This window comes from Dasypus novemcinctus, chromosome 25, assembly GCF_030445035.2.
Source record: "Dasypus novemcinctus isolate mDasNov1 chromosome 25, mDasNov1.1.hap2, whole genome shotgun sequence".
Lineage (NCBI taxonomy): Eukaryota > Metazoa > Chordata > Mammalia > Cingulata > Dasypodidae > Dasypus > Dasypus novemcinctus.
In genome coordinates, this window is record NC_080697.1 from 60,351,338 (window position 1) to 60,372,787 (window position 21,450).

The following is a 21,450-nucleotide window of genomic DNA, read 5'->3' on the forward strand; positions in this document are numbered from 1 at the left end:
CGCGCGAGCTGCACCTGCGGCCTGGGGGCGGCGGGGGCGCGGCCCGGGCCCCTCCCGGCAGGTCCCAGCAGGGAGCCCGCGGCCGGGGCGCGGGGAGGGGCCGCGCGCCGCGACAGGAGGAGGGGCCGCGCCGCCTCCGGAGCCATTGGGCGACGCGGCCGCCCGAAGCTGATAAATAAGGCGCCGCGGCCGCCCCGACGCGAGCGAGGCCCGCGGCGCCCCCGGCGGGACGGAGCGCGGCCACCCGGAGCGGCCATGGCCTCGCTGCTGGCCGCCTACCCGTGGCCCGAGGGGCTCGAGGGCCCGGCCCTGGAGGCCGCGCTGCCGGACGGGCTGGCCCCGCCGGCCGCCGCGCGCCCCCCGGGGGACAAGGGCGCCGAGAGCCGCGTGCGGCGGCCCATGAACGCCTTCATGGTCTGGGCCAAGGACGAGAGGAAGCGGCTGGCGGCGCAGAACCCCGACCTGCACAACGCCGAGCTCAGCAAGATGCTGGGTGAGCGCGGCGGGCCGGGGCGCGGGCCGGGGCGCCGGCGGCGAGGCGGGCTCGAGGCGCGCGGCCGGGCGTGTGGGTGCCGCCTGGCTCGGCGGCCGCGGGCTGCGGGGCGGCCGGACGGAGGCGGGCGGTGGCCCGTGCCCGGGCGGGCAGCCGGCGCGCACGGCTGCGGCGGAACCGGGTGGACGCCGACGTGGGTGGGAGCGGCGAGGGGGCACCCGCTTGTTCCCGGCCCTTCCCGCTGGGCCCCGCCCCAGCGCTTGCGGGCCGCAGACCAAAGGCTTCCCAACGAAGTTCGTGAAGAGAAACCCTGCGGGAAAGCCTCGCCTGCCTTTAGTGCTGTTTAAAATCACAGCACAGGAGCCGGCGCGGGTGGACTGGGTCGGGTTCTCGGTACCAGGAGTGTCGATCACTTGGTTCCGCTTCTGGTAGTGGCCGGTGACGGCCTGTCCCGAAGCCGGATCCGGGCGCGGGGGCTGGGAGGGGACAGGCGGGAGCGCCCAGGGCCGGCGCTAAGGCGCATCTGAAAACCGGGAGCGCGCGCCTGGGCTGCTCTCCCGAAGTGAGTCGCCGAGCCCTTTTGGAGGCCGCCCCGCGCCCCGCAGCCCCGGTGCCCTTGGACGTGGCTTTTATTCACGTAGGGGCCCAAGCTCTTGGCACAGCGGCGGGCGCCGTGAAGAGGGCCGGGCACGTCACCCTGGCCCTGACCTCCCCGACTCCACCCGGCCGGGAACGGAGCCCTTCCCTTTCCTCGCGGAGGGCCCTTTCCCTGGGCGGAACCTGGGGTGAGGGCGCCGAGCCCTGCGGTGCTGGCTAGAGCCGCAGGCCGCCTCCCGTGCGGCTTCTAGAGGCCTCTGCCCATGCCCAGCCCAGCGGCCAGCCGTGCCCGGAGCCCACTGCTTGTGGGCCCCATGGACATACACTGAGTTGGTGTTCAGACAAGCAGGTCATCGTGTAGTAGAGCATCTTCGATTAAAACTGGCATTTTTCTTCGGATTTTAAAAGAAATGGAAACACTTCTGTGGGCCCCAGTGAGCCCGTGGCTCTGTGCCTTTTGCCCAGGCCCGTGGGACAGGAGGCCCCGGGAGTCTGGCCAGGATAGAGCGGAGCGCTGGGCAGAGGGGCAGAGCGCGCAGACCGGGCAGCCTCGCCTGCTCGCGGGAAGGGACGCAGGGGGCAGGTGCTCGTGGCGGGCCACGCTGGCGGCAGCCTGCACGTGGGCTCCGGAGGCTCAGGAGGCTGCAGCTCCTTCGGGGAAAGGCCCAGACGCCGACACCGGGCAGGCCGTGTTGCTTCTTACGGTGCGGGACTGGTCCCCTGTCGACAGGGAGGCAGCAGGACGGGCTCCTCTCAGCCCCACACTCCCACGCAGCCCTCTGTTTCTGACCTATGAAAGGAAAGGGCTGGATGTGAGAAGAGCCCCAGCTTTTTTGGGTGATGAGCGTTTCACAATCTTTAACATTAAAAGCATTTCAAGTATCTTCACCCAGTGGCACTAGTAACTTTAGCATGAGTGACAAACTGCATAAAGTCCACTCCATATGTGAGGTAAAATGCACCTGTATTTTATTAATCCTCCAGCAGCTGGGTAGCACTTAGAAACTAGCCTCACATCGTGTATTCAGTCCACGCACAGCGTGGGGCCCGCCTGAATCTCGAGCCTCTTGCTCCAGCTTTGTGGTCTCAGCCACAAGTGGGGACCCCTCGACCTGCAGGGTTCCTCCCAGCCCCCAATCCAGCATCCCTAGGAATTCTCACGTCACTCTTTTAAGTGACAGCTCGTTGCGTTAGGTGACAACTCCGTCAGAACACCGTAAACGTTCCCCTAAGCTCTGGCAGATGCTTTCATAACCGTACCCCGGCAGCTGCCTCTGGGCCTGGCCCGTGGAGCCCGTCGGTGCCCGACACCAAGGGCCACAGCTAGGCTCACAGCTCGGACTCAGCTGGAGCACCTCTGGGTGGGAGCTGGGGCCCCTTCCCTACAGGACGGAGCCGGGCCATTCACCCCAGTTTTGTGGGTCTCAAACGTCAGGATGCGTTAGTCGTCGGGGTACTTGTTGAACTGTAGAATCCCGGGCATAGCTTAGGAGATAACTCACGGCACCTGGAAACTGCCTTCAGAAAATGCTGCAGCCGGAGAGAGGCACGTTAATAAACAAAAGAGGGAGGCTGCAGTAGGCCCGGCAACAGCAGCAGAGGGAGAAGCTGTGGCCGTAAGGCCCGAGTAGGAGCAGCATCGGATCCCCGTGGGGTGTTTCGCGAGGAGAGTTCTGAGGCGGGTAGCAGCGTCACGTCACGGCGTCTTTCATGGCGAGGAGGTGGGAGGATGTGCCTGTGTGGGGCGAGTCAGGCGGGGCGGCCCGCAACGAGGAAGGGCCCCGGGTCTGGCTGTGAGTGTGTGTGTGTGTGTGTGAGTGTGTGTGTGTGGCAGGTGCGCCCGTGCCGGGGTCGCGTCTCCCTGCAGCAGGGCCTGACCCCCAGATGTGAAGGGTGAGTGTGGGTTCGCCTGAGCTGACCCTTTAACTTATGGACAGCCGTGGACCTCCTGAGCCGGCCCGAGCTTTGGGCCCCGTGAATAAAGCCTCGCCTCTCCCTTCCCCGGGGGCAGCAGCCCCCAGGAGGCAGGGCGCTAAGAGTCCAGAAGGAGCTGAACTGCCAGTGGGGGGTAGGACGCAGGTCCTGGCTGGGGGGCCACATGAGCCGCTGCCCGTGCTGCCGCGCTCGTGCAGTCGGTCCTGCTGCGGGACTCCGAAGTGACTCGTGTGGTGTACACGTGGCGAGCAGCAGGGGGGAGGCGGGCTTGGGGAGGCAGGTGGGGGAAGGCGGCCGCGGGGGGCGGCCGTGCTGACGCGGCCCCCTCTCGTGCGGCCAGGCAAGTCGTGGAGGGCCCTGACGCTGGCGCAGAAGCGGCCCTACGTGGACGAGGCGGAGCGGCTGCGCGTGCAGCACATGCGGGACCACCCCACCTACAAGTACCGCCCGCGCCGGAAGAAGCAGGCCAAGCGCCTCTGCAAGCGCGGGGAGCCCGGCTTCCTGCTGGGCCCCCCGGCCCGCGACCAGAACGCCCTGCCCGCGCCCGAGCAGGGGCCGGGCGGCGCCGGGGCCGGCGGTGAGTACGCGGCGCGCGCCTCGCGCGCCCTGCGGGGCTGCTTCCCCGAGGCGCCCGGCGCCGACAGCTACCCCTACGGCCTGCCCACGCCCCCCGAGGGCTCCCCGCTCGACGGGCTGGAGCCCGAGCGGACCTTCTTCTCCTCCCCCGCGCCCGAGGAGCGCGCCCCCGCGCGCCGCGCGCCGCGCGCGCCGGGCCCGGCCTTCTCCCCCGAGTACGCGCCGGGCCCCGTGCCCTGCGGCCACCCGCTGGCGGCGCTGGCCCTGAGCCCGCCCGCGGGCGGCTGCCCCCCGTCCCCCGCCTACTACGCCCCGGCCGCCTACCCGCCGCTGCAGCCCGGCCTGTGCGCGCCCCTGGGCCCGCTCTCGCCCCCGCCCGAGCCCGGCCTGGACGCCCTGGACCAGCTGAGCCAGGTGGAACTGCTGGGGGACATGGACCGCGACGAGTTCGACCAGTACTTGAACACTCCCGGCGCCGCCGCGCACGGCGCCCCGGAGCCCAGCCTCATCGCCGTGCTGGCCGACGCCACGGCCACCTACTACAACAGCTACGGCGTGTCCTAGAGCCCCGCGGCCGCCTGCGCCGAGTGGCCCGGGCCTGGGAGGACGCGGCGCCCGGCTGCCCTCCGGCCCCCGCGGCGGGGCCAGGCCTGCGCTGCCGGCCCCGGGTGTCCCGAGCTCCACGGGGCTTTGCTGGCCCCCGTGCCCGCCCCGCGCCCCCGCCTGCCGGGGCCATTCCCTGCCCCGCGTTTTGCCTCTGTCCCTTCAAACGGGAATGAGGCGCCGCGGTTGCTGGCAGGTGCTGTTTCAGGGGGACTCCTCACTGACTCGCCTTCGCCTCCCGGTCCTGCACACAAAGGTGGGAAGCCCCCACCGGTGTCTCCTGCTGACGGCACAGCAGACTGCACCTATTAGGTCCCGCGGGCGAGGAGAGCGCAGGGCCCGGGGGTCACAGCCTGAGAGCCCGGCCCAGCTCCCCCTGCCGCGGAGCCCGCCCTCCCCTGCTGCTGCTCCCCGTCTCGGCCAAGGTCCCTCCCGCCCCGAGTTTCCCATTCAGGATTCTCTGAAAGCCAACTGAAGGCAAGCGGGGCAAGTCTGACTCCTCCGCGCACTGCTGGGTGATGATTGGGTCGAGGACACAGGCTCTCTGTCCGCGCATCCTTTCCAGAATGATTGCATTCTTCCAGCCTGAAAGACGACACTCCTCTTGAACTTGGAAAGTTTACCATTCTGGTTGACTGCGGCATTGGAAAATGAGGTCGAATCCTTTCTTTCTCATTTTGGATTTTACCAAAGTCCTTTTTTATTTCACAAAATCGTCGGGAGAATACACAGTCTGACCACAAGGGTGAGACGCACACGTCTTCACGCAAACCCGGAGACCACGTCTGTGGCAGCCTTCCGTGAACTCCCTGTCCCTAAGGACCGAAAGCGCCGCGGTACCTAAAAAGAGTGGACCACGCAGCGCTGCCTTCTTCCAGGCTTGATGTGTGACGTTCTCAAGCAGAATCTCCGTGGACTTCCCCCCCGTCCTTCCCCGTGCTCTTGACGGCTTTCTCCTCTACTAGGGTCCCTTTTCTCTTCTTCCTTTCGGGCCCTCTGCCCCTGAATCAGACACTATTCAGAGAGCGCCTGGGTGATGATCCCAAGCTCCAGGCCACGGCCTCCAGGGAATCTGTTTAGCTCACGAGACCGCTGGTCCTTCAGGCCAAGTCCTCAGAACGCTGTAGAGCAACTTCCCTGCCCGCACTTCGGTTACACTTCCCAAAGAACAAAACGCACTGTGATTGGACGATGTTTCTGAGCCCTGACCCCGCCCTAGAGACACTTCCACCCTCCCCCTAAGCCTCCTTTGAAGGAACAGACCTAAGAGTGGGCTAAAGACACTTGACTTTTTATCTCAGCGTATTATTGCCTGTATGATGTATGTAAGTATTTTATATATTCTACTCTTGTTTTCTCCTTATATTTTGTATTGCTAAAAGATCCTGTCTTCCAAGAAGTCTTATTGTAAAATTACTTCTAAGATATGGTGAATCTTTATGCTATTGCTGTATGCGATGTTTGGTAATAAATCGTTGTTGAAGGTATGATCAGCATGTAACCCGGAACGTGTATTAGTAATCTTATAAAATGGTGTCACAGACTTGAAGCTAAACTGTCCCTTTTAGGAGGGAGGGGAAGAGAACTACACAGACTCTGGACAGTTACTGACATTGGTTTGTCTAAAATATTTAATGTAAATAAATGTTTTTGTACCATGACCATTCTATCATTTGAAATATAATTTTGCAAAAGGAAAGTTTTCAAGAGAGCTCTAAATACCTGTCCAATGCTCCTTATGTTATGGATAAAGCTTTTTTACTTTTAGAAGCTGATATGCCTTGTAGGGTGCTGTATTTTATTTTGTGAATTACGGTAAGGAGGTACGTTCCATTTTTGCACCCTGGAAACGGTTGTTATCATTACTCATAAAGGACCACTGCATCTCCTACGTGGGGGAAACTTCTTCCACTTGTGAAGTGAAATAGGGTGATTATCAGGCTCTTTCAAGATAGAACGTAAGTTGTGCTTACACGTTTTCCCCTTCTTTTTGGAATAATCTTGGAAAAATCCGAAATTGTCCTCTGTATGGTGTGTTTATGGACGTGGTAGAACAACCAACCGCGCGCTCACAAAACCCCTGGCACCCCGGGAGGAGGCGGGAGGCCCATGGCTCGTCCTTAAGGAACAGACTCGGCTTGCCAGGTTTGGGGTTAACATCCCAGGCAGAAAGCCCTGGGAAAAGCGATGACTCCTCCATCCTGAGCCGTCACCCACGTCTGAGGCTCTGCGCCGAGCGGTTGGAACTTGCTGAGTCAGGGGTAGCTGCGTTCTGCCAGGCCCCCTGGGCCAAGGAGTGGGTCCTGGGAGGGCCAGCTGGGCGGATGTCCCTGCTCAATTAGATGGTAATCTCTCCTCATTACTCTAATAGCACTTCATGGGTGCAGGCCTTTCACAGGATGTTTTATAGCCATTTCTCATCCACAGCCCCAGGGGGCTCAGTCACCACCCAGCCCCGCTCAGCCTGGAGCGCGGAGCCCAGGGGCTCCCCACCTCCACGGCTGGGGGCTCCATGGCTCCATGGCTGGGGGCTCCACGGCTGGAGGCTCCACGGCTGCACGGCTGGGGGCTCCACGGCTGGAGGCTCCACGGCTGGGGGCTCCACGGCTGCATGGCTGGGGGCTCCACGGCTGGGGGCTCCACGGCTGCATGGCTGGGGGCTCCACGGCTGGGGGCTCCACGGCTGCATGGCTGGGGGCTCCACGGCTGGAGGCTCCACGGCTGGGGGCTCCACGGCTGCATGGCTGGGGGCTCCACGGCTGGGGGCTCCACGGCTGCATGGCTGGGGGCTCCACGGCTGGAGGCTCCACGGCTGGGGGCTCCACGGCTGCATGGCTGGGGGCTCCACGGCTGGGGGCTCCACGGCTGCATGGCTGGGGGCTCCACGGCTGGGGGCTCCACGGCTGGGTTTTCCTTTGTGCCTCACTATGGTGTGGAATTGCGCGTGGCCCAGTTCCTACTCGGCACACCCTGGAAAAGAAAGAAGACAAATCACAGGGACAGAGTTGGACGGAACCTGGCGCCGTGTGGCATGCCGACCTTCTCTGCAGCGTCCCCGCGACCCTGTCCCCTGGCACCGCCCAGGGCGCGCTCCGCTCGTGGTAGGATCTGCTGTGACAGTAGGGGCTCCGCCCCTGCCCTGAGGAGGGCAGGGCACAGGTGGCAACAGCCCACCTTGGACCCCTGCTTCATGAAGCAGCCGTGCCAGGAGCCGCGGGAGCTCAGTGCGGCCGCCCGGCCCGGGCACTCAGCTGCCGCTGGGCGGGCACTTGGCGCTTTCGCCCATCAGCGTGTGCGGGCATGCACGGCTGTAAGGATCAACCTAGATCCCTCCGTTTCGTTCCTTTTCTTCAGATCCTCGAGCACCCACTCGCTGCCCCGCCCCCCCCCCCCCGGGCAGAGGTGGATTTGCCCCGCTGCCTCGCGCCGCACCCACCCGGCCCCTCACCTGCGCAGGTCTCTTCCAGTCATGGACGCCGTGCCGTTCCTTTTTCTAAACCTTCCAGGAAGGACGGCACTTTTGTTTTATTTTTGGCAGGGTCCCCCAATTTTACCAGCCTCGGGCCCCAGGACAACGGGCTCAGCCCCTCGTGGGTTCTCGTGTGGCGGCCCCTCCTCTCTCCGGCGTCCTGTCCCTCGGCGCCACGGCTGCCCCACGCCCTGCAGAGCCTCATTCTCCCCTGGAGGGGGTCTCCCTTCCCACACCTGTTCTCCACCTGTGCCGTCCCCTCCCAGGAGACCCTCCCTCCATGACCTGCCTGGGGACCTGCACCCATCCAGGCCGGCTGAGGCACCCCCAGCGCTGCCTGGCAGAGGTGCTGCTCGCCCCCACGGCGCCCACAGCTTGCGGAGATGTCAGTCACGGCACGCACCGCCTGGCGTGCCGTCATGGCCCCACGTTAGCTGCTCGACGGTGAAGGAGTGGAAAGCCGAGCAGTCCTGGGGTGTTCCGGTGGCAGTTAATGACCTGGGCCCTTCTTGGTCCCTAATTTTCCGGCTCGTCTCTCTGGAGGCAAAGACAGTGGGGACCTGAGGTGCGATGGGGACACGGGAGGAAAATCTCCTTTCTTGTCCTGTCCTGGAGCAGCAGAACCGGGCCGAGGGCAGAGCGTTTGCAGGAGAGTGTTTGTAATGTAGTTTCTGCTTACTGTTCCTTTTGGGACTGCTGTGCCCTGGTCTCCTCCCAGTGAAAAGGTGAGGAAAAGACACATCCATCCATTGTCCATCCATCCATCATCCATCTGTCCATCACCCATCCATCACCCATCTGCCCATCCATCCATCCAACCATCATCCATCTCTCCATCATCCATGGGTCCACCTGTCCATCCATCCATCCATTATCCATCCATCTGTCCATCCATCCATCCTTATCTTGTATTTCAAGAGACACATAGTCTTTGAAGAATGTTTAGGAAAAAATCACTCATAAAGAAAAACAATACATTTATTGTCCCACCACGTAGTGACATTACTGGTTATTTTTGATGGTATCTATCTAGTCTTTTTTTTTTGTCTAGATAATCATATACATATGTCTTTTAAAATAGACTGGCAATTTTACTAATAGTAAATAAGCCATTTCCAATGCCATTAAACTTCCTTTTTTTCTGCAAAAAAAAAATGCTTTCTTTTTAGTTGAAAAATCAGTAAGAAAAGATTTTGGAAATAAAGGAAAAGTATCCACTCCAGGACCTCAACATAACTGTATTTAACATATTCATTTTTGTGTACTAGCTCCCTAGTCCCATATGCATTTACACAAAATTGTACATAGTGTCATCACAGGATAAATACAGATACCATCTGCTATTTGGCTCTATCCTTTCAATATCATATTCCAGAAGTTTTCCCAGGTTGATAGCTGTCTTCATGTTTATCATTTTTGATGACTGCACAGTGCTTCAGTGAATTAATGTACCTTAATTTACTTGACCATTTCCTTGCTAAATTGTAATTATTACTTTTTTGGCCATTATAAATAGCACTGCAGTGAACATTTGTTTATTGTCTTAGATAAATTCCTAAGCATATGAACCTGCTTTTGCTTCAAATCGCTTCTTTACTTTCCGCAATCTCAATAGCCGAGGCACGAAATGACTCCACTGGATTACTAGAATGAATTCTTTCTTAACAGGAGGAATTTAAACCATCGGAGACTATGTGAGACTGACTTAAATCTGACTGCATTCAGTTGCTCGATTTCCATGTCGCCGTGCCCTTACCTTCCTCGGGTACCATTCTCTGCTTGCCGGGAGCTTCCGCTAGAAAATCAGGGGTGTTCCTTTCCCCAAGTGGGTGAGAAACATGACAGAGAGCACAATGCCCCTTCTTGGCTGCTGGCCTTTCACGGCTCCTCAGCCCAGCTCTGCCCAAGTTGTGAAAATCGTTTCCACCTTGAACTTCAGCATCGGCGCAGGTGGACGGGGCTGCTCTCTGGAGAAAGGGTGGTTTGCTCAGTTAGCGGGGCAGTCGGGCTGGTGCCAGGGCCCTGGCGAGGAGAGTGGAGAGAGCCGGGCCTGCACGGGCTGACCTTGAGCCATCCCTGGGGCATGGCACGGGCGAGGATGTAGCGTGTTTGTGGGCACTTCATGATGAACAGCCCTTAGCTAGATGTCCCTCGCCATTTGGGCCTGACGGCTTGTCTGCAAACCTGAAGTGGTTGTCACGTTGGGATTGACGGGGAGAATCGCGGGCAAGGGCGGCCTGACCGCGGCTGCAGGGAACCCCAAGAAGCGGTCAGTTTCTTCATGGGGCACTGAGCTGTGGTCGACAGAGCCGTTCGGGGGTCTCGTCCTCTCCTGCCTCCACCGTGGCCTCCCTTCGTCTGAGAGTCCTCCAGGAAAGGAGGTTTTTCTCTCTGAAGCGGGTCTAAGCTGAGCGAGTTCCACCACCGCAGCGGCCAGCCTCTGCCCTGCCTACACCTCTTCCCTTAGGCTAAGGCAGGTGGGGACCCAGGTCCAGGCCCAGCCGGTACCCTCCGCCCGGGCTGCTGCCTCCCCTTCCCGATCGTGATGGGCGCTGAGAGCGGGCTCGAGGCCGGTGGGCTCGAGTGGGGTCAGGTAGGGGTTGGGGTGGGCTCAGGTGGGCTCGGGCTGGGCCGCGGTTTGCCCCCCGCCCCTCCCGGGTCTGCATCTCCCCTGTTAGACTGCGTGCTCTGCGGCCATGGGCGTGGCAGGGGCAGAGGTCCCCAGAATGAGGGCGAGGCCGGCGGGGGTTTCGCCAGGTGTGGGCGCTGGAAAGTCCTTCGGGGTGTAGGGTGCAGTCGCCTCTCGGGCTCCCGGTGCAGGCCGGGGCGGATCCTGCGCCCCTCGCCGTCCTCCATCCGTGGAGGGCTGCGCACAGCCCGCGACACGCTAGGGACCGAGCCTCTTCCACCGAGAAAGGCCGGGGGCCTGAGGTGAGAGCCGTGGTGGCCTCCGGGCGCCAGGGCGGGGGGCTGCGGTCCCTGCAGGGAGGCTGGGACTCCCGCGGGCGGGCGGGCCAGGGCCAGGGGGCTGCTTGCTCCCGCCTGCTCTGTTCTTCCTGCATCCGGGAACAGAGAAACGCGGGAGCAGCTTCATTTCTTCATCCCTTCCCTGAAGACACACCGGCCCCCACCCCCCCGGGGCGCGGGCCGTCAGGGAAAGGGTGATCGCCATGTCCCTGAGGTGTCCAGAGAGCACGAGGCAGGGCTGTGCGCTGAGGGGTGGGCCTCAGAGGGGCTGGCCGGTGAGCGCTGCACCTCCCCAGGACAGGGGCTGCCGTCACCCCTGCGCTGTGGCCTTGAGGGCGTCGCTGAGCGTCCCCGGGAAAGTGCTGTCATCACGGCCAGCCCCGCTGGATGACAAGGATGTGGGGAGGCCAGGGTGCCTGGGGGGGCTGGGGGAGCTGGGGGGCCAGGGCGCCTGGGGGGCTGAGGAGGGGTTGGGGAGGCCAGGGTGCCTGGGGGGGCTGGTGGAGCTGGGGGGCCAGGGCGCCTGGGGAGGCTGGAGAGGGTCTGGGGAGGCCAGGGCGCCTGGGGGGCTATGGGGGGCCTGGGGGGTCAGGGCTCCTGGGGGGCTATTGGGGGGCTGGGGGGCCAGAGCACCTGGGGGGGGCTGGAGAGGGTCTGGGGATGCCAGGGCTCCTGGGGGGCTATGGGGGGGCTGGGGGGCCAGGGCACCCAGGGGGCTATGGGGGGGCTGGGGGGCCAGGGCACCTGGGGGGCTATAGGGGGACTGGGGGGTCAGGGCTCCTGGGGGAGGCCAGGGCGCCCGGGGGGCTATGGGGGGGCTGGGGGCCAGCGCGCCCGGGGGCACGGCTGTGGGACCGAGGCGAAGGTGCGGGCGCCCTGGAAGGCTGCGCGGGCGGAGGCGGCGGGCCCTGCAGGGGCGGCTGGGCCGGCGTTTTCCTGCCGGCGGAGCTGCCGGGAGCAGGAGGAGGAGGATGTGGGTGCTTCCTGCCTGATAAGACCCCGGAGCCGGGCCTGCCTTCTGGGGAGCCCTGCCCAGGGCGGGGCGGCCGGGCGGAAAATCTCTTCCCGCTGAGCGCACAGGCGCCCCCCGCCCTTCCTCCGCAGGCCCCGGCCGCCCGCCGGCTTCGCGAGCCCCGAGGGTGGCAGCGGGGCGTGCGTGGGCCGCCGTGTCCCACCCGGCCTGGCCCTTCTGGGGAGGGACACCCGGCCCGCGCGGCCCGGGGCAGGCGGGCACCCAGGCCCCCCCGCAGCGCCCCTGAGCGCGGGACCCTGCGCCTGCTGGCCCCGCAGGAAGCCCGGGTGCTCCTCAGCGATGTGCTGGCCACCGCGGGCCGCCCCTTTCCGTGGACAGACCCTCCCCTGGGTTTTCCAGCACCGCCCCCCACCCCGTGCCAGGGCCTGCTGATCGAGTCGGGGTGCCAGTGCGGGGCCTGGGAAGGAGGGCAGGCCCGTCCCCTACACCTAGGCGTCTGCCCGGTGCCCCCACCGTTGCAGCGGACGTTCTGGGCTTGCTCACTGGTGGGCAGGGGTCCACCGTGACCGTGGGGCCGCCAAGCCCGGGGAGCTCGGCCACAGCCTGCCCTCCTGCGGCACCATCCCCCGCGCCCGCCCCGCCCCTGCCCTCCAGTGGTCCTGGAGCCGCGCAGAGGGCGGGCAGCGCTGGCCTCGGGAGGACGCGGCGGCGCGGGGCGGCAGGGCCGAGCGCGGGCACTCCCCAGGCGAAGCCGGTCCTCGTGCCGCAGGGCGCGCTCGCCGTCACTGGCCGGTCGCTGCGGTCATCCTGACCGGATGGGGTCCTGCCCCTTCGTGGGTGCTCGGGGCAACGGGCTGGCTGGTCCATCGCTGGGGGGCAGAGAGCCCGGCCGGGGACTCGGGGCCCCCTGTGAGAGACGAGGCCCGGACCAGACACACCTGCCCTTTGTGGGGGGGGGGGGGTTCCTGGTGAGGGGTTTGAGGGGAGGGAGCTGGCGGGAGGAGGCAGCCCCTCCAGGCCCGGGCCCGGGCCGCCCCTCTGGCCGCAGTGGGTCCTCTGGGCGCAGGACCAGGACCAGGCCCAAGACGGGCCCCTCCCCTTTGCTCCTGGCCTCAGCGCAGGGTGGTCTCCAGGGAGGTGGCCAGGCAGGGTCCCACGGGCAGAGCCGAGGCCAGGGTGACGCTCTGGCCCACCCTCCCCTCCCGCCCCCCTGCCCAGGCCCCACCTGGCCGTTGCTCCTGACCCCTCGACCCTGCCGAGTGGGCGCGGCCGGCAGCACCCGGTGCACAGGTGCGGCTGGTCTGGGGGGCCGGGCCGCCCCGCGGGAGTCAGTCCCAAGTCCCTTCCCTGCAGCCCGTGGTGACCGTCCACTCAGGCCTGCACCTCACTCACCGGCTGGCTCTTGTCCCCAGCCACTCCCGCCCCGACCCAGCCAGAGAGATGGTTCCAGAAGGGGTGAAAGTGTACCTGTTTTGCTTAAAGCTCTTGCCAGCAAGAGAAAGCTGAGCCCTCGGGGCCCTTGGGCGCTGGGCAGAGGGTCGCAGGGCTGCCCCTTCTCAGGACACTCCCACAGCACAGCCGTGCCTGAGCTCAGCAGATTTCCCAAGAGGACCTGCCTCCTGGGCCAGGGCCCCCGGCCCGGGCAGGCCTGCTCAAGGGCAGGGCCAGCTCCAGCGTCCCCTTTCCAACACCTCCCCAGCACCCCAGCACAGGTGGCGGCCCCACTTTCTGCGGATCCCCACCCCCTCTCGCACAGCTGATGAGGCTCCCTGTTTTTACGGCTCTCCTCCCACTAGTCTGGGAATGGATTTACCTGGGACAGGTGTCCTATCTTTTTTTTTTCTGGAGGTACCTGGGGTTGAACCCGGAACCTTGTACATGGGAAGCAGGTGCTCAACCACTGAGCTCCCCTGCAATTGCATCCTCTTTATCTTGGGCTCCGTGGGGCCTACTCCAGGCCGGGCACCTAGCAGGGGTCCAGTCACCACTTGCTGGAAAACCGAATAGCCGCTCAGGGCGGCTGTCCTCGGCCTGGCACCTGGTCTTAGCCACGTCGCGTCATTGCTCTGTGACTCAGTTTTCCCATCTGTAAACTGGTACTGACTCATGCAAGAGGTTGCAGATTACAGTAAAATGGAAGCAAGGGGAGCAGCCCAGGCTGGCCGATGGTGAGAGAGAAATTCCTAATGCAATCGCTGAATAATGATCCCTGGAAAAATTTAGCTCCATCCTGGCTCTCTGCCACCGCCCAGCCTGCGTCCAGCCAGCCCTCGGCCATCAGTCAGGAACGAAAACCGTGTGTGGGATTGTCCTCATCAGAGCAGGGTTAGGAAGGAAAGCTGCAAGGCGGGGAGGAGACGCATAAAGCCAAGGCCCGATAGGAAGGCTGTGGGGACATCTTGCTCTCCCACTGATCCCACTGGGAAAGCTGCTCCGACAGGCACTAACCACTGACCTCAGGCTTCTCTCCGGGGTGGGGGTGGGGTGGGGGGGGCTGGCTGCTAATTACCCTGGAGTGGGGGTGGGGGCTCTCTTTGGAAGTAAATTTAGCCCGTGGTAGGTTACCTTTTCTAGGCCCAGTTTGAAACCTTTTTTTGTTTCACTCTGTTAAACACCTTACATCAGTACTTGCAGGAAACCTGGAAAATACAGGGATACAACAGAAAGAAACAAAGACAGACCGACAAACAGAGAGATCACTGATAATCGCACCATGCAGGGTACCTTTTATTAATGTTTTGTTGTTTCTCCTTCCAGGTTTTTTCTCATGTGTATACATGCACACTCACATAAATATTTAAATTTTGTTTTAGAAACTAGGATTACATTGTTTTGTAAATTCACTTTTTAAAGAAGTGGGAAAGTATCCTAACACCTGTCTGCTTCTGTGCCTGCCTTTCTTTTTTATAATATACATTTTAATTTTTCTTTAAGAAAATTAGATTACTTAAATGCTACATAAAAAAACAGGGGGCTCTCTGGACTGGCCATGTGCCAGCTGGCCCTGAGCCGCAGTAGAGTTGCAACAGCTACTCTCCAATTTGTTGGACTTACCCTGGCCAGCTGACAGGGAGGTGAGGATGGTCAACCACCACACCAGGGAGCCAAGAGTGCCTGCAAATGCAAGCAGGAGAATTGCATCCATCAGCCATGTGGGATCTAAGTCCCCTCTCAATATAGAGGCAGAGTGGACATCACCATCCCAGGTCCTCAGGATGGAGGAATAAACTATGGATTAGAGTGGACTTACTGGTATTCTACTATAGAATTATTGTGACTCTAGCAACAGAAGAAATTATTTCACTGATATGGAGACAGTGGCCACAGGAGTTGCTGAGGGCAGGGAGAGGGAAGAAGGGATGTGATGTGGGGCATTTTCAGGACTTTGAGTTGTCCTGAACGATATTGCAGGGACAGATGCAGGACATTATATATCCTGCCATAACCCACTGAATGGACTAGGAGAGAGTGTAAAATAAACATAAACTCTAATCCGTGCTGTGCAGCAGTGCTCCGAAATGTACTCATCAGATGCAGTGAATGTGCCACACTGATGAAAGAGGTTGTTGATGTGGGAGGAGTGGGGGGTGTGGGAGGTGGGGTATATGGGAACCTCTTATATTTTTTAATGTAACATTGTGTGTGATCTATGTATCTTAAAAAAAAAAAGATAATAAAAAAATATATATATATAAAAACAAAAAAATCATGGGGGTTTCCCATGTGTCCCCCCTCCCCCTCCCACACTTTCCCACATCAACAACAGCCTTCGTTAGTGGGGTACATTTGTCACGATTGATGACCACATCTTGGAGCATGGCCACTAAGCGTGGCTTATGGTTTACGCTGTTGTATATAGTTACTCCCACACAATTTTGTGAGTTATGACAAGGTATATAATGGCCTGTACCGTCATTGCAATGTCCTTCAGGACAGTTCCCAAGGCCTGAAAATGTCCCTGTATTACACCTGCTTCCCTCCCCCTGCCCTCAGAACCGCCTGCCCTTTAGTGACTGCGGAACGTTCTCTCCCGGGTCCTTCAACCCGCTGCTTTCCTGCTCTCCTTCCTGGACTCCGCGAACCCCTCTGTTTGGTTGGGGGCCCACCTCTTGTGCTGTGGAGCAGTTTACCTGCTGGGCAGACGCGATGTGCTGAGGAAGAGGTCCGGCCTCTGCCCTGGCACCTGGCGCTGTCCTTTCGAGCGGCACAGCCACCCCGACACTGCCACTGCACGCCCCCGCCTCTCTCCTCTGCGTGTGTTCACCCCTGGGGGCTGTGTGGAGCTTTATTCCACACTTTATTCCAGTGGGGGGTGTGATGAGAAGACGTAGGCGCCTTTTCCCGTTTTCTAGGCACCGGTGCCCTGGTTCCACGGTTGCTCCCAGTGATCGCCCAGGCCAGCCTTCCCGGGCCGGCTGGCTGCCCTCCGCTCGGGGTGCCAAGGCCCTTTGAGAGGGGGCCTAACCCAGAACCCAGCAGTGGGCGCCAGGATGCCCCCTCCAGCTCCCCGCCAGACGCCCGGGAGGGAAGTGACTTGTCTGTGGGTGGCAACGTGAGTCAGCGCTGGCCAGGCGGCCCTGGAGTGCTGGGAATCGGCCTCTGACGTGCGCTGTCTTGCTTAGCGCAACAGCCTCCCTTCCTCGGAAAGGAGGGACAAAGGCCCTGGGGTGCCTCTCGCTGCTGGAAACTGCAGAGGGGGCTTTTGGTGCCGCTTTCCTGCGTGCTCGTCACCACTTTCCAGCCAGACCGGGACTGAGCGGCCCGAGCCTGCCTGTCCCCAGGGCTGGCCCGGGTTGAGCCCTGTCCAGTTCCCCACGGGGGACAGCGGGGCACGGGGGCGGGCGCACTTGCTCTGGGGTGTGCGGGCCGGATCTCAGCTCCCCGCTCCCTGGCTGGCTGAGCCGGGCCTTGGCCTCTGTCTTCTCGGCTGGAGGAACGCGGTGCGCTGAGCCTCCCTCACGGGCCTGCCCGTGCGGTGGGTACCCGCTCTCCTGCCGCGCACGCAGCGGGCGTCAGCAGTGCTTTTCCTTTCGCTTCAGCTGGGCCGCCCAGCTCAGGAATCCGGGGGCTTCCTGGAACACAGCGCCACTTCCCAGCCTCCCGGCTCCCTCCCTGCCTGAGTCTGCACCACGGAGAGCAGAGCTGGGTAGCCGAGCTCTTCAAAAAGCACCCAGGAGTTGTCCTGAATGATACCGCAGGGACAGAAGCTGGACATTACATGTCCTGCCATGGCCCACTAAAAGGACTGGGGGAGAGTGTGAACTACAGGGTAAACTATCACCCATGTGGTGCAGCAGGGCCCCAAAACATAGTCACCAAATGCCATGAATGTGCCACAAAGAGGTTGTTGATGTGGGAGGAGTGGGGTGAGGGGGGGGTGGGGTATATGGGAACCTCTTATATTTTTTTATTTATTTTAATTTTTTTTAGCTCTCACCTTTCCCCCCTCACCCCCCCCACCAATTGTCTGCTCTCTGTGTCCATTCGCTGTGTGTTCTTTTGTGTCCGTTTGTATTCTCATCAGTGGCACTGGGAATAGGTGTCTCTCTCTCTTTTTTTTTTAAAGATTTATTTATTTATTTAATTTCCCCCCCTCCCCTGGTTGTCTGTTCTCTGTGTCTATTTGCTGCGTCTTGTTTCTTTGTCCGCTTCTGTTGTCAGCGGCACGGGAAGTGTGTGCGGCGCCATTCCTGGGCAGGCTGCACTTTCTTTCACGCTGGGCGGCTCTCCTTTCGGGTGTACTCCCTGCGCGTGGGGCTCCCCTGCGTGGGGGACACCCCTGTGTGGCAAGGCACTCCTTGCGCGCATCAGCACTGCGCGTGGGCCAGCTCCACACGGGTCAAGGAGGCCCGGGGTTTGAACCGTGGACCTCCCATGTGGTAGACGGACGCCCTAACCACTGGGCCAAGTCCGTTTCCCAGGTGTCTCTTTTTGTTGTGTCACCTTGCTGCATTAGCTCTCCGAGTGTGCGGTGCCACTCCTGGGCAGGCTGCGCTTTTTTTGCACTGGATGGCTCTCCATACAGGGGTGCACTTTTTGTGCATGGGGCTCCCCTGAGTGGGGGACACCCCTGCGTGGCACGGCACTCCTTGCGTGCATCAGCACTGCGCATGGGCCAGCTCCACACGGGTCAAGGAGGCCCCGGGTTTGAACCCTGGACCTCCCATGTGGTAGGCAGATGCTGTATCTGTTGAGCCAAGTCTGCTTCCCTCTTATATTTTTTAATGTAACATTTTTTTGTGATCTATGTATCTTCAAACATAAAAAAATATACAAAGCGTCCAGGGCTTGCCGTACAAACCGGCCCCAGGACACCCCTGTTCCCCTTGTGCTGGTGAGTCCAGGAGCCCTCGAGCCCGGCGGGGACTCCTCTCCCACCACCGCCCCGCCCTGACCACCCCGGGACGTGGTCCCCAGCACAGCCTGCTCCCTGCCTCCTCCAGTCCCTCCCCCTGCGCCTGCAGGGCCTCTTCCCGCTCCAGCCACACAGTCGTGGGAGCACGTGTGATGGATTTTGATCTCTCATCTGGACTGGAGCCCCTGGGGGAGGAAGCCCGTCCGTGGGAAGGGAAGGCTGATTTAGGGAAGAGCGGACAGTCCATGTCCAAGGGCCCTGGGTTTGAATCCACCAGGTGTGTTCTAATCTGTGGACAATAGGTAAGTCATCCCACTTCTTTGAACCTCAGTTTCCTTTCCTGTCAAGTGAGGATAACGAATTAAAATGCATGGGAATTGGGGGAGCGGATGTGGCTCAACTGATAGAATGTCCGCCTACCACAGTTCAAACCCAGGGCCTCCTGGCTCACGTGGTGAGCTGGGCCACGTGCAGCGCAGCTGCATGCACGGAGTGCCGTGCCATGCAGGGGTGTCCCCCATGTAGGGGAGCCCTACACGCAAGGAGTGCGCCCCTCATTGAGCCACCCCACGTAAAAAGTGCAGCCTGCCCAGGAGTGGCGCCGCACACACGGAGAGCTGACACAACAAGATGACGCAACAAAAAGAGACACAGATTCCCGTGCTGCTGACAAGAATACAAGCGGACACAGAAGAACACACAGCGAGTGGACACAAAGAGCAGACAACGGGGGGTGGGAGAGGGAAAAGGGGAGAGATAAATAAAAAAATAATAATAAAATGTGTGGCTGTAAGGTTGGAGACTGGTTTTATTATATGTTTTTGCTTAGCATGCACCAGAGGCTGCACAAGGGCTCGTGGAGTGGGAGCAGCGCATCGGCCGTGGGTGGTGGTCAGTGCAAGGGGCCGGTGGTGTGGCCACGCCGGGCAGCCGGGGCGGGGCTGGCCTTCGGCACAGATGTGAAGCTTCCCGGTGTCTGGGGACATAAAGGTGATGACACATGTCTTGAAGACAACCCCAGGCAGAGGAAGTTGCTACGGGAAGCGATCCCAGAGAGCAGGAACGGGGGGCCAAGGAGCCTGTGCCGTGGGACTGTGCGCCCGAGGGGTGACGGAGAAGCGTTGAGCCATTGCCTCCACCTTCCATCAGCCGGTTGCTCCGTGGCATACACAGCCCACCGCACTCCCAGGACGTGCATATGCAGACGCCATGGGGGGTCCTGAACGTGCCCCACGCTGGGACATCACGGCAGTTCCAGGGTGGGAGCAGGGGACGTTCGGCGTGTGCTTTCGATGCGGTGCTGTTGGTGCGCAGCTGGTCGACGCTGCGTGGAAGAGTTTGCTGCAGCCGGGGCTGGGGTCGGAGGTGAGGCAGGAGAGGGAAGGTGGGCACAGGAAGGGTCCACAGGGATGGGACTTGCTGAGGCACACGCGGCGGTGGCTGCTCTGGGGCCGCGGGCAGCTCACTCTGCCTGAAGCCGGGTCCGTCCTGGGCTGGAGCTGCTACCCCCTGAACAAGGACCCCGTGGTTCAGAGTTTGAAAGGAAGTCTCCTCGGGAAGTGTTTTTCTTTTGCTAGAAAATTTCAAGAAGAGAACTCCTCTGCCTGGGCTCTGGCGATTCCTCCGTGGGCCACTGCCTTAGTGGCTGAGGTCCACGAAAGTGGCGTTTCCACATTCTGCTGGAAGCTGAGATTCGTGGGGAGGATGGCTCAGAGAAGCCCTTCTAGAATGGCCTGGCTTGGGTGACAGCCTTTTCGTCAGAAGCCTGGGTCGGAAAACCTGTGCCTCAGCTCTCACTCCTGCCCAGGTATCTTGGACCTTGACTGGGAGCCATGTTCTTAGGACATCGGAACAGGGAGGGCCCTTAGCGAGGATTTAAGGGGTCACTTAGTCCTCACTGCAAAAAAATGTGGGCACTGAGGATGGCCTCTGTTTCCTCAGCCTTTTAAAGACACGTAAACCACCACACCAGAGAGCCAAGATGCCTACAACTGCAAGCAGGAGAATTGCATCCAGCATCCATGTGGAATCTAAGCCCCTCTCAGTACAGAGGTGGAGTGGACATCACCATCCCAGGGTCCACAGGATGGAGGAATAGGGTATGGATTAGAGTGCACTTACTGATACTCTATTCTGAAACTAATGTGATTAGTAATGGAAGTTAATGTAGCACCGAGATGGAGAAAGTGGCCAGGGTAGCTGCTGAGGGTGGGGAGAGGGAAGAAGAGATGTGATGTGGGGGCGTTTTCAGGACTTGGAGTTGTCCTGGGTGGTACTGCAGGGACAGTTACATTGTACTGGGTGGACTGGGGGGAGAGTGTAAACTCTAATGTGGACCATTGACCATGTGGTGCAGCGGTGCTCAGAGATGTATTCAGCAAGTGCAATGAATGTCCCATGATGATGGAGGTTGTGGTTATGGGAGAAGTGCGGTGAGAGGGTGGGAGTATATGGGGAACTCATATTTTTTTAATGTAACAAGGAAGGAAGGAAGGAGGGAGGGAGGGAGGGAGAGAGGAAGGAAGGAAGGAAGGAGTCCAGGTTTTTAATTAAAAAAAAAAAAACTTTATAGAACTTCACAGAAAATGCCAGAAATCCTGTGAGTACTTTGAGGATATTTGGCACGCGGCGCTGGGCGGAGGTGCAGTGGTCAAGCGTTGCTGGTGTGGTGCCCTCCTGTTGAGTGAGCACGATGTGCCGCTGCTGTCTACAGAGGGGTGGGGATGGGTGGTGGAGCCCATTTGGCTCCGCGTGGCAGGTTCCCGAGGAGAGGTTCTGCCCTCAAGGCCGGGAGAGGTTCCCAAGAGCAGCTGCTGTGGCCTCGGTGGTCCGTCCCACATGGGCAGGGGTGGTGCTGGCACCGTCTGTGCGGCTGTGAACGGGACAAGAGCTCTTACCTAGGGGGGGAGGTTCTAGTTGCTTCCACCTTGACTTCGTTCACCCCGTCAGTCAAGGGACCTGGAGCAGTCGTTTCACCAGAGGCTGTTTCCTCATCTATCGTGGAGGACGCGTCCTCCGCCCTGCCCATCGCTCTGACTGCAGGCAGGTGGTGGGTGTGCGTCCCCTGGCTCATGCGGTCAGACCACCTGAGGAGAGGTGGGGGCTGCCTCAGGGAGGCGGACGGGAGGAGCCTCTCCCTCTCTGTTTTCATCTCTCTGTCTGTCTCTTTGTCTGTCTGTCTCTCTCTTATACACACACACACTTCTCTTTCCATACTGTCTTCCTTCTCTCAGGCTGGAATCACAGTCACAGCTGCCCTGGCCTCCCAGCAGCCTCACGTCCTAACTACCGAGGGGAAGAGAACGCTGCAGTCTTAGGCAGGGAAACCTCTGGATCCAACCCCACTGCTGGGAGTAGGTCAGGTCAAGAGGGGACCGGGGGAGTGGACTTGGCCCAGTGGATGGGGTGTCTGTCTACCACATGGGAGGTCCGCAGTTCAAACCCCGGGCCTCCTTGACCCGTGTGGAGCTGCCCGTGTGCAG

At 60.9% G+C, this 21,450-nt stretch overlaps 1 protein-coding gene across 1 annotated transcript; it reads left to right on the forward strand.

The window, feature by feature from the left end:
- The first annotated feature begins 214 nt into the window (after positions 1 to 214).
- Positions 215 to 5,979, forward strand: SOX7 (SRY-box transcription factor 7). The gene is made up of 2 exons (XM_058288040.2): positions 215 to 493; positions 3,366 to 5,979. Exons 1-2 carry the CDS (start codon positions 256 to 258, stop codon positions 4,163 to 4,165), a joined length of 1,038 nt encoding a protein of 345 aa, XP_058144023.1. The 5' UTR covers positions 215 to 255; the 3' UTR covers positions 4,166 to 5,979.
- Positions 5,980 to 21,450: the final 15,471 nt, after the last annotated feature.

What these genes read in the sequence shown, in the direction of transcription:
- SOX7 (XM_058288040.2), top strand. Translation starts at nt 256, where the DNA reads ATGGCCTCGCTGCTGGCCGCCTACCCGTGGCCCGAGGGGCTCGAGGGC. An exon ending in CGAGCTCAGCAAGATGCTGG is followed by an intron (nt 494 to 3,365) that starts GTGAGCGCGGCG and finishes TCGTGCGGCCAG; the next exon opens with GCAAGTCGTGGAGGGCCCTG.